The 13,169-nt window shown below is 32.1% G+C and overlaps 1 protein-coding gene across 3 annotated transcripts; it reads left to right on the top strand.

Annotated features, from left to right (window-relative positions):
- Positions 1–381: 381 nt before the first annotated feature.
- Positions 382–12,353, top strand: LOC136980592 (very long chain fatty acid elongase 6-like). 3 transcript variants are annotated; one of them, XM_067276734.1, is made up of 2 exons: positions 382–501; positions 9,994–12,353. In XM_067276734.1, exons 1-2 carry the CDS (start codon positions 486–488, stop codon positions 10,818–10,820), a joined length of 843 nt encoding a protein of 280 aa, XP_067132835.1. In that variant the 5' UTR covers positions 382–485; the 3' UTR covers positions 10,821–12,353. The 3 variants fall into 3 exon arrangements, with proteins under 3 accessions (XP_067132835.1, XP_067132836.1, XP_067132837.1); XM_067276735.1 differs by lacking the exon at positions 382–501 and adding an exon at positions 5,609–5,767; XM_067276736.1 differs by lacking the exon at positions 382–501 and adding an exon at positions 5,609–5,762.
- The last annotated feature ends 816 nt before the right edge of the window (positions 12,354–13,169 follow it).

Here is a 13,169-nt window from a genome sequence, read left to right on the forward strand (position 1 = left end):
AAAATTCATTAGAAAACGTAAGTGTCATACTCGTTAAGAAAACAACAGAGCCAAATTTTGCCCTAGCGGCTGAATTTTTAACTAAAATCGTTTCTCCCGACACTTCAACCTGCATAAGACGGCATGTAGACGGCAGAACAATAAATGTATTATGATCCTTTTAAACTCTGAGGAACAATCTTAATATTATCGACAAAGTTGTAATTTGTCACACAGGAAATGACGAAATAAAACAATGTAATTGAAAAGATGACGAGACGATTACTATTCTTGATCTTTTCTGTGAAAAATGACTCGAAAAATTATATAAAAATAGGTTACAGATTCCTATTTATATTTATATTACATTCAAGCATTTAAGCTCGTAGAAAACACATATACAAGAGGACAGATTTGTTGTTGTTTGTACAAAGGCCTTATTACAGAACCTAGAGCATACCAGAAGTATCAAAGAGTACCAAGAGCACAACAAAGAGTACCAAGGCATGACAGAAGTATCAGGTTTGTCTCTTCTGTTTGTATGGTGTCATTTACTGTCTTGCGTATACAGGGTGTTAAGAAAGTTTCTCCGCAGTGGTATTGTAAATTATATGCGTGTTTTTAATGCATGTAGTACCAATACAGAAATGTCTCCCAGTGTACAGATATCGAGGAGCAATCTAGTAATGTCTCTAGTTTCTTTAATTAATTGTAAAAAAAATCTAAAACGTTATATATATATTAGTATAATTTCTTGAGACTCGAGATATTTTAATCTTACCCATCGTGAATTCAGCCATGTTCGATAATGAAGAGCGACGTCACTCCTTTTCACGTATTAGATACGTGAAGCAAATTTGAATACTCCACGTGGTCAGGTTCACTGACGTATATGTTTTTTTTTTTCTTATTGAAAGTCTCGTGTTTCCACCTGTTTTCCCAAATTCGAAAGTTTGGAAATTTCTCGGAAATTACACTGGATTTTCCTGTCAGAAAATAAAATGTATGGTTGAAATATTCGTGATTACAATTATAAATTGGGAAATTTATTAGAAATAGGAGAGATTTAAAAAATACTTTTATCAATTGTAATCAATGAATTCACTAGATAAAGGTTCTCCCCACACGTGTTTCCTTGAATATCTATTAATCAAATAATATACTTTCGTATTACTAACTCAATTAATACGCCTGTTAAACTATGCACATGTACAAAAAAAGGGTATATTATACAGCCTTGTGTACGACCTTGCATACTGCATCCCTTCATAATCATAATTTACTATGTACGACTCATGAGGCCCCATAATTCAAAGACTACTGCAAATAAATAGAATAAAACCTGCAAATGCTAATAATAAAGATTTTACTTATTATTACGTCCGACCCACTCTATATGACAAGTGATTCCCTTCTATCTCCTCAACCCCTTGACATTTCATCACCAAAATTTAACAGCGTTAACCTCCCTAATACACGAATTTCTATGCAAAATTTCAAAAATTTTCGACAATGGGCACCCGAGTTATTAAGCTTCAAATTGCCTAAACAAAATGGTGTTTCCCCACACATACACTAACAAAAATACATATAGAAAACTCCCCACGAACACGAATAATTAATTATTCATAAAACATTCAAGGTAAAACCAAACTAGTTGTTCTGAATTTCCTATTTTTTAACATTTGACTTGAATATCGCAATGAAAAATAATTCTTAGTAAACATTTAGCCAGAAATTTAAAAATAAAAATAAATTTAAATAGAAAAATAAATTAAAACGCGATCGAAATTATTATTAACATTATTAATTACAGAATAAATTCAGGTTTACTGATATCAGGTTGTACTCGTTTCGTCATAATAGCGTGCACCATTACGTCAATACGACGTCACTCTGCACTTTCTCGTAATGAAAAAACGCTTTAAGAATGACGTAGGACTGTGCACTATTGTGACGAAACGAAAGTGCTTAAGAATCCTACACTTGATACAAATAAACGAACACCTAAGTATAATTAAATAATAATTTTATAAATTTAACACTTACAAAAATTCCTTAAACACTGCTAATCAGGGTAGCTAGAAATTTTGGGGCCTCGCTAATAAATTTATTAGTGAGGCCCCAAAATATTTAGAAAAAAGGAAATTTTTTATAAAGTTTTCTTCGATATTTGAAAGTGTGGAGCCCTTCTGAGGCCCGAAAAACCGACGTCTGAGATGACCCTGCTGTGAATAACCGCATTTTTCTTGGATTACGTTGGGAATTTCCCATTTTATATTCCTTCTGCCCTATAATTTAAAATATAACAATCAACAGAAATATTAAGGAGAAACTTTTTATTATTTTTAAAATAATAATTAATTAAGATCTAAATAAAATTAAATATGATTTCTAATAGTAAAATTAATATAAACAATCGAGGAAAATGCCAAAAAAATTTATTTTTTATTTTATTTTATTAAAATATAAATTTAAAATATAATTTTTAATTAACTTTTATAAATTATTATATATTTTAACGCTAATGCAAAGTTATAAGTTATATAATATATTTATTACATTTTAATATATTTTAGTTTAATTATATTTAAACTTATTTCAAAATAGTTTAAAATTTAATAAATTAATCATTTTTTCCTTGTCTATCTTTACGTATATCCCAGATGGGTCATTTATCATTCTTCTTCACTCTTCCTTTTGTACATGTTTTTTTCAATCAATTATTTTATCTTTTGATCAGCCACACGATTCTCATCCTTACGTTTATAACAACCTCATAATCCTAGTTTTTACCTTTTAATAATCCTCACAATTTTTATCCCCACCTTTAGCTCAACCTCACAACTCTTATTTTTACCTTTACTCAATCTCACAACTCTTATCCTCACCTTTAGCTCAACCTCACAACTCTTATCCTCACCTTTAGCTCAATCTCACAACTTTTATTCTTGCCTTTGCTCAACCTCACAACTCTTATCCTCACCTTTAGCTCAATCTCACAACTCTTATTCTCGCCTTTGCTCAACCTCACAACTCTTATCCTCACCTTTAGCTCAACCTCACAACTCTTATCCTCACCTTTAGCTCAATCTCACAACTTTTATTCTCGCCTTTGCTCAACCTCACAACTCTTATCCTCACCTTTAGCTCAACCTCACAACTCTTATCCTCACCTTTAGCTCAACCTCACAACTCTTATCCTCACCTTTAGCTCAACCTCACAACTCTTATCCTCACCTTTAGCTCAACCTCACAACTCTTATCCTCACCTTTAGCTCAACCTCACAACTCTTATTCTCACCTTTAGCTCAATCTCACAACTCTTATCCTCACCTTTAGCTCAACCTCACAACTCTTATCCTCACCTTTAGCTCAATCTCACAACTTTTATTCTTGCCTTTGCTCAACCTCACAACTCTTATCCTCACCTTTAGCTCAATCTCACAACTCTTATTCTCGCCTTTGCTCAACCTCACAACTTTTATCCTCACCTTTAGTTTAACCTCACAACTCTTATCCTCACCTTTACACCAACCTTACAAATCTTTTTAAACCATTAAATCAACTTTACAGCATTTATCTTCACTGTTAGATCAACCTCACAATCCTTCTTCTTACCTTACAATCCATAAATTCTTCATTCCTTCTGCATACTTTGATCCCTTCATTCGTTCTGCATACTCTAATCTCTTCACCTTTCAGCTTCACCTCCACCATTCTCCCCTTTCAATAACTATGACCTTCTTCAAACTAGGTAAACCAATACTAAACCTCCATTATTAGTTAAATAAGTAGTAAATACATCAAAAATTGAGGTGAACCCCTATAAAAAGTAAAAAATTTTATGAAATAATCCTTAAGACAAAGCGTCGTTACCCTGCTAACCTAGTTTGAAAATCGTGCAAAATTAAGATTTCTTTAACTAGTTTATAAATTTTTTTTTTCTCTTTTAAATTTTTATTGCTAGATTTATGATTAAGCAATAAATTGCTTCAAAATTCTTAAAAAGATAAAGAAAAAAAAACAATTTAAGTCACCCGGAATACAATTAAATCCTCATGATGGTGGGGTGAATAACCTGCTTTGAATGCTTGAAAGTAGGTGACTTTAACGGGAAGATTCCAACCTGTTTTCACAAAATTGATATAATGCACAGCAGTTAGAAGGTCAAAACAATCAAATAAATTTTAATAATAATAATTAACGTGCCCCTTTTATAATTATAAACACAAATTCTTCCCATAATTAGGTTTATCCGTAAGATATAATTAGGTTCGAAATTGTTTGTACTTAATTAAATTTCGAATTTTATTAACATAATCTACTTATTCTAAGTAAAATAATACGTATATAAAGTATAACCTCTCAATGGCGGACACCTTCGCAACTGAGAAGTTTGTCCGCTATTTAGAAGTAAATATTACAGATGTCCTATTGAGAATCGTAAAAATGTTTGCTAAGTAAAGGTGTCCGCTATTCGGGGGTGTCTGTTAAATTAATGGAGATTTCACTGTATACTGTAAAACCTGTTCAAAACGGAACCCGAATATGACGGAAACATTATTAATCACAAAGCAATTTTCTATGTTAAAAATAAAAAAAAACCTGTTCCTTTTACACAGATTTTACTGTACAGTAAAACCTGTGTAAAACGAAACTGTACGAACGAATTGCTCCATTCCCGACAAATTTTTCTCGTTCTTTTCAGGTTCCGTTTCGGGCAGGTTTTACTTGTATATAGATTATTATTGTCTACTAAAACCCGTCTAAAACGAAACCTGAAAAAACGGAAAAATATTTGGTCTCCTACTATTCCGGTTTACACGGGTTCCACTGTAATTACTGAAAATGATTTTTTAAAATATAAAATAAAATCCCTCATTGTTTACGATAATTAACACTATTGTAACCCATAAATTAGGTCATAAAATAGCCCATAAATCACCGTGTTATTTATGAGGAAATCACTTCAAAATTGTTTACAAAATGGAATCCTTTACTCAATATACTTTATTATTTTATAAATTATCATCAAAATACGTTGAAACTTGGTTAAACCGGAATCATACGGCGCCGAATATCTTTCGGCTTTCCGTCTTAAGCAGGTTTTTGCTATTTAACATCGAAAATCGCTCTGTTCTAAAGGATTTTTTCGGTTTAGGCACGTTCCGTTTTGTACAGGTTTTACAATACAAGCTGATTTTATAATTTTTCTACACTAAAAATAGTACTGTAAAAGGAAAAATAATTCATCCCCCCATTCGTTACAAGAATAGAAAATTGAAAAATAATGAAATTATTATTGATAAAATAAAAATAAATTGTAATAAATTTTAATTTAATTTAAGCTTTAACAGTGAATTCAAAAAAGTCTACCCATTTGTGACGTCAGCCGGCACATTATTCCCGTTTATAAGCTATATTTACCTTGATAAATCGGCAATTTTGAGTTATATTTATAGGGATTTTATTAAAAAATAATCTATTGACCCTACATTTGTGTCAATGATAGTTTATTAATTAATTTCGAAGGTTTATTAGATACCTTCGCGCATCCAAATTCATACACTGCAGAAAGTAGTCCGGGGGGTTTGACCTGCAGTCTTATATAGCTTGAAGGTAGTAACTGTCTCACTAACACGATAGAGGTTTTCCTCTAGCAAATGCGTGTGTGGTTATTTTTATTATTTTTCACTTTCCTTCATTGTAAGTCTTGAACATCTGTGAACAGTGTCAGTCGTTTACTAGTGTTTACTCCGAATGTGAGCAACCTGTCGAAAGTTAAGTAAGTACTTATTTTACTGTATTATACCCGTATAACCCCCTTTAAATTCCATATAATTATAAATAATTTTGTCTCGAATAATATATTTTAAGGCGGTGTTTAAGTATTTTATATTATTTATGACCTGGAAGTACAGCTGTATTTTCTAACTTGTGAATCACGGAAGTGTTTAAGGAATGTCTATTTGTATTCGGGGTTTAATTAATTATTTATTATTTATAAGGATGTTCCCCTTTTCTTCCATCAAATAATGATGCGAGGTCCTAGGCTATAAACTCTCTAAGGCCTTTTATATAAGTTTACGCAAATTGAAGCCCACATCCACTATAGTTCATGTTGTGTAAGGAATAACTGGTGTTAGATTCTGAATAAAGGACTTGTTTTAAGTTATACGAGGCCCCAGACTGGAGTAAGATTTGATTTTCATATAAGTTAAATAAGCAGCAGCTTACGTGTCCCTCGCGAGACTATCCCAGTCTAGGGCCTCGCATAATCTAAAATAGGTCTTTAATTCAGAATCCAACACTAGTTAGTCCTTACAGAATATAGTGTGATACGGATTTCGTGTTGTATAAATTTATATAAAAGGTTCCCCTTTACGTTCTGGAGATCCGGGATTGAATCCAGGTCAAAAGACTCATAAATTTTTCGGGGGGGTCCATTTCTCCGTCGGGCCCCAGTAGCGCATTATAGCTTCACAGGGCCTAGGCAAATTTGAATTATGAGGCCCTACGTATAGTGTTGACTGCAGATATTTTTTTTTGTCTCTCATCACGCGCCCCGTTTTGTATTGCCCAACCCACGATAAAGCTTGTTGGTGCTCACACGGCGAAAGAGTCAGAAGAAATAGTATTTAACCTTAACCTATTTAACTAATTAAAATTAGGCAATAAACACTTAAATGTTCTGAATTTCAAACGTTGATTAACGTTAATTTTGTCTTTTTAAAGTTTTAGTTCATATATTGTAAAAGAAGGGAATAAAAATAAAGTAAAGAAATATATAAAATTCTTCATCTTATGTCTCCTTTGTTAGAAGGAATGAAGTTAAAACAAGGGATTAGAAAACAAGACCAGACAAGGATAAGATTAGGACAAAGAATTCGAAAAATCCCTACAACAGATTAGATTAGAACAAGGGATTAGAAGACAAATCTAGACAAGGGATAACGTAATAACGAATTTATTGCAATACAATGATGAAAATATTCAGAAAACAATTTTCCCTATGGTTGACAGTAAATCAAATTTGCACAAAAGAATAGTCTATACAATTATTCAATGTTTTTACGTCCTACTCTATAACCACTTATTACTCACTCAGCCATGCGAATGATAACATTATTTGCTGATATTCTTTTCTAGATCTGATATATTTTCCTTCGTAGTTAATGGTACCGCATTGGTGCTTGTGTGTGCTGCAATGAAAGAAATTATTTGTACAAAATAGTAATTAGGCAAAACGATCGAAGATGAAAAACTGATAAGGCGAGACATTTATTTATTGTAAAAATAAATTTCCATGACATGTTTTCCATTTAGTTTTTCCTGTAGAAACTTTTTTTAGTCAGTATCGGCTCCTAATTCACAGTAATATGAATAAAAGTTTTGTATTTATTTATAAATTCGGTAATAGAAATATAATTTACGTAGTTTCATTGTATTCACATTCTCTACTACATAAAATACCTGATAATATCTATAAAAATTGCAAGTAAATCAGGTAAGATAGTAATTAAACAGGCAACTAGATATAGTTCGTATGAAACTAGGACAACTTCAGATTTCGAAAAATAAAAATAAATGCAGCTAAACACTTAAATAATCCCCTTGTTTACCGTTCTTCTAACAGTTAAAGATGGGATACTGAGTTATTTGTACTGGAATGATCTGTTTCGATTTAACAGAATATTGTTTAGTCTATCGTGTGAAAAGGATCAGAAGACATATCCAGACAAGGATTAGAGATGTCAAAGAAAATAAAGATTTCACTTGTACACAATAAACATGTTAACGTGTCAGTTTGTCCGTATGCTCCTTAGTTTTACCATTAAGGATGCAAGGCAGGAGTACTTTTTATGATACTTTAATATTCAAATACAAATTGAACTTTCTCAATCCGGTCTCACAGGTGATCGAGCAGATAAAACCAGTAAACATCAGCCACGTGGAGTTTTCTGGATTTCCTTCACGTTTGTAACACTTAAATAGGGACCAATTTCCTGTAGAAAGTTCTCCTGGGAGGCACTCCTTTGGCAGATCGCCTCAGAACTTAGCTATAGAAATTGAGTTTTAAGTTCCTATGGAAACCATCTTTGCTTATTCCATATACATATTGCAGTGTATTATATGTATATAGCATATACATATTACGAGCTTAACATAGAAAATTTTATTCTTTCCTGTAACATAAAGTCCAAAATCAAAATTAATAATCGTAGTGGCTATGGCATAGATTACATCAGAAATCAGGATTATCGTGCTCAGTAGTGTCTTCAAGATATGCTGAGGAAGTGCAAAAAAGTGGATTTATTGCGTTGAAACGAATCTTAGCACCGTTATAAACGATTTTTTTTCAATTACTGTTGCAATATAGCGTGCTTCTGGCACTTTCCCTTTTCTTAGTTTGTTTATCTGATTGAAATATACTAACATAACAGATTTACAAAAACTAGTAACGTCAGATTCGAGGAATACCGGACTAAAATGGTATACGTACTTGTATAGATTGGCCTATATATTTTTAACCTTTTGCTTTCATGCTGTGCTACAATTCTAAATAAACACACATTCTAGAGATTCTGTTTGACTTATTTTTTCATGTAACAATTCAAATCTTAATTGTCTCATCTTTTTCCATTTTCGTCACTCATAAATAATAAATGTTGTTTTATTGGCATGCTTCGAAGAAAAAATAATCAGGGAATAGCCAACAGTCTTCCTTAAGCAATAAAAGCACGATATATATTACAGGAAACTCCATTTTATAGACATGTTTAGGAAAACACACACTTAAGATTTAAGTATGATTTTACTTTTCCGGCTGTTATGTATAACACAGGGAAAGTACGGAGGGAAGACCTTGAAACGTCCAGAAATTCATATAAATTGAAGGGGTTTTATCTGTATGTATGGGGGTATTAGGGTTTGTGTGGAAGGCAGGATTTTGTTCACCGTGCCTTTTGTCGAAAATTTCTGAAATTTGCAAGAATGTTTTGGTATTAAAAGCATTAATGCCGTTAAATTTTGATGGTTAAAAGTCGAGGGAATGGAGAGATAAAGGTAGTCACGTGTTATATATGGAGTGCGGTCGAACTTAACGAAGATTTTACTCGTTATGAGCATTTGAAACTTTATATAAAACTCATTTCTACCCTCAATATTAAGTTTTTTGCCATTTCATAATAATAAGTAACCAACAATTAATAAAATATCGTAACAGATAGCGCCACACACAATTTTAAGTGTACACACATATACACATGCGAGATATCACAATAATGAGGATTATCCAATGCAACCATTTAATTTCTTTTCATTGTGATTCTAAGGTTGATGACAAATACAGAATTATTGAGGAGGAAAGTTAAACACTTGGGAAATAATTTCTCAAGTTCAGTAGTCCTTGTAGTTTATGAGAAAGATGTGCGTGCACCAGTAGCTTACAGAGATCCTTTTCATAGGTCCAGTTCTGTAGAACACGTCAAGTTGTGCATAGAGCTGGACAAAGAATGAGGTGTAGTGAAAAGTAATCAGTTTATTGTCCGGATAATAAATTCTGTTATGGTTATCAAACAATATAGAAGTACACACAGTTTACTAAGGCGTGCTTTAAAATGTATGAGTGCTGCGGACCTCTTCTGATCGCACCACCTATTCTGAATTGAATCATTATCAAGAACAACTCTAATTGCTACATTGACATTTGACATGTCAAAATGTAAAACATTCTTTGTTAAAATTAATAAATCATTATGTTAAACAGACTTTTTTTCATACTCTATCCCCATATATTCGAGAATCTTCTGTAAGCATTCACCTTCTTCCTGATTGGATTGTTTGTATACGGCAGCGTGACATGTGGGCGATTCACGAGGCGCCAACCCACGACGGTCGTGGGTTGGCCCGCCTCGTGATTAAGTGGTTTTAATTAAGGTGTTTTAATTTTACATTTTAAAATTTGTTAAATTTCGATAACATTTAATGACTTGGAAAATATTTTTGCAGCTATCCAAATGGCTCAAACAATTTACAACGTCTCTACTCCTGTACCACAGCCATTCGAATTTGAGAAGATCGTGGATAAAGACAACAGAATAAGATGGATGCAAAACAACTGGCATCATTCCATTTATTGGTCAATTTTCTACGTTATTGTCATATTCAGTGTCCAACGTTTCATGAGGAATCGCCCGGCTCTGGATCTGAAAACTCCACTAATAATATGGAATCTAGGTTTGGCATTATTTAGTTTGGGTGGAACAGTCAGAATGTTGCCAGGATTTTTACACATCATTCAAGAATTCGGATTTACCTTTTCTGTTTGCGATAACCAATACGGTAGAAGAATACAACCCAGTGTATTCTGGGGGTGGTTATTTGTCACTTCTAAAGTTCTAGAATTTGGCGATACGCTCTTTATTGTATTAAGAAAGAGGAAATTGCTGTTCTTACACTGGTACCATCACATTATGACCCTCATGATGTGTTGGTATACAACTGGCCACTTAGTAGCCGTGACACATTGGTTCGGTGTCATGAACTATTTTGTCCACTCTTTAATGTATTCGTACTACGCATTATCTGCATTAAACATAAAAATGCCACGAATTATTGCAATGTTCATAACCTCATTGCAATTGTCGCAAATGGTAATTGGTAGTTTTGTATGTTACTGGGCCATTCATACAAAATGGCAAGGTAAACCTTGCGAGTTTCCTGATAATGCCGTTATAGTAGCCTTGACTGTTTACATCACATACGTTCTATTATTTGCTAGATTATTTTACAATTCATATATTTCAAAATCGAATAAAAAATTAAAGAGTAAATAAACATTTAAAGGTCAAATATCTACAATTAAGTTACTAATTATTGTTTATTTTAATCAAATATTAATGTATCATTAATATTGTATTGTTTTATTTTATCGAAAAATTTATAAAATCTTATTTTTTATTGAATTTTTAGTGACTATTTATATATAATGGATATACAGGAGGTACAGGATCCTTTATATACGGGTTGATTATAGTACGTGTTTAGAGTCTTCTATAGAAAGAACTATTGGGCAAAATCTTAACGAAATTCGATGTATATACTATCGTAAGTATGGTTTCCATTTTCCACAAAAAACGTTACTTCAAAATTCTGCCGCTAGGAGAAAGTTTGTCGCTGCTGTCCGAGTAATATGCATAGAAGAGTTTAATTAATAAGTCACGATCAAGTAAAATGGGCACCATGACTCTTTAGTTGTCGAAAAATTTATGCATAACAGTTTGTGACTCTCTAATGAACTGCGAATATAAAAAAACAAACGTAATAGGCGAGACATGTGATCAACAGCGCCAATTTTGCCCTAGCGACTGAATTTTAAAGTAAAATTTTCCCGGAAATAGAAACCGTACACACGGGACAATATATGTACACCAATTTTTTTAATATTTGCCCAATATTTTTTTATGTAGATAGCTCTGAACACCTCTTTAATTATGATCGCCTTTTACATCATGTACTGTACATACATACATGGATGTATATATGTATAAGTTGTATAAAAAGTAAATAAGCAATATATAACTTTGATACAAAGTATATAAAATTACCAAATACCAGAAAATGGAATAAAATGTATAAAATTCCTAAATAATTGTTATTTTGTTGGATTACCAGATACCCAATTTTCGAAGATTGTCTCGGATTTTTTCGTATCTTTTCCATATTTTAACGTATATCTATACGTTAAAATATGAAAAGAGCTCACTGGCAGAATAAAAATACATGTCTATTGAATGTCCTGTAATTGAAGCTTTCCTGTATCTTTCGGGAAAAACTCATTTTGTCCCGTTTTATACCATAGTATCTGGCAACCTTTTGGAATGAAAGAATTGCAAATAAAGTATTAAAAAGAAGTGTTTTCTATAAAGTACAAAAGAAAGAAATTTTGCTCTTTACTTCTCTAAAGTTCTTTTTATTTCTTCTTCTGTCAAATATTGTGAGAGGAGCAGAAGCAAAAAGATTTTCAGAGTAGAAGTAAAGAGGAAAATATGAGAAAGATTGTGGATCTGAAGGACCGTTAGCAATTGTAGATTGGGGTTCTGAAAGCCCGAAGAGAAACACTGAACACAATTAAAATGGAAGAGTGAGATGGACTAATTTTTGAATCTCGTTCTCCGAAAGCAAAAGAAGAGTTTGTAAAACCTCTTTAAAAATATTTATTAATAAAATGCGACATAAAATAACTCAATAATCTTTTACTTTTAATGAGATTTTAACGGAAAAATTTATGTATATCTTCGCTTTCTACATGCAATTATCTGAAAGATGTTCAAAGATATTGGAATATTAAAGTTGATTTATAAAATGACGGTTGATTGTTTATTTATTTGAAAAGAAAAATTTTCATATTTTATACATTAATATTTAAATTCCCGAAAAAAAAAAAATTCCTTCTAAATTATCACTTGAAGGATCGTGCAATTGGCAACGACAATTAAATCTATAATTAAATTATAATATATATAATATTTTTAAATATAGTTTTTGTATGTTTAATATGGCCTAATTTTAAATATGTCGTAGTTCAGGAAGAGCAAGTTTATTTTTACTTTGTAAATTATTTCGATGAAATGAGGAATAATCACTTAATGAGGCCCTTAGGATTTTTCTCAGAGAGGAAAACCACGTAATTATACTATTGATTTCGCTCTTTTTATGAGATTAAACGGTAAGAACAAGCAAAATCTCCTTAAAAAACAGCTGATGCCATGATTCCTAAGCTGCTCTTTAACCCTTCATAGACTTCCTCATGATAAATACGTATTCAAATACATTTTCTTTTTTGGACCCCTAAGCAGGTAGGTGGACTTGGCAGGCTGTATAAATACATTTGACGACAGAGGGCGTATTATTGCGACTTGAAAATGTCATTTAATGCAGATACGGTAATGATACAGGATTTGCCGTTAGCGCCTCTAGCGGACAGAAATGATATAAACGTAGGACAACTGTAACTGACCTGTGAGTAGCGCTGGGCGATTATCTAAAAAATGAAAATCGATTACAGAAATCGATTAGGATATGATAATCGATTATCAATCGATTACCACACCTTTAATAACAACAGTGTTTATTAAGTTAGTAAAACACTAGTATTTTTAATAATACTTGTTAACAAAACGATC

The sequence above is a fragment of the Centruroides vittatus genome, unplaced genomic scaffold (genome assembly GCF_030686945.1).
Source record: "Centruroides vittatus isolate TY-2023 unplaced genomic scaffold, ASM3068694v2 contig_717, whole genome shotgun sequence".
In the NCBI taxonomy this organism is placed as follows: domain Eukaryota; kingdom Metazoa; phylum Arthropoda; class Arachnida; order Scorpiones; family Buthidae; genus Centruroides; species Centruroides vittatus.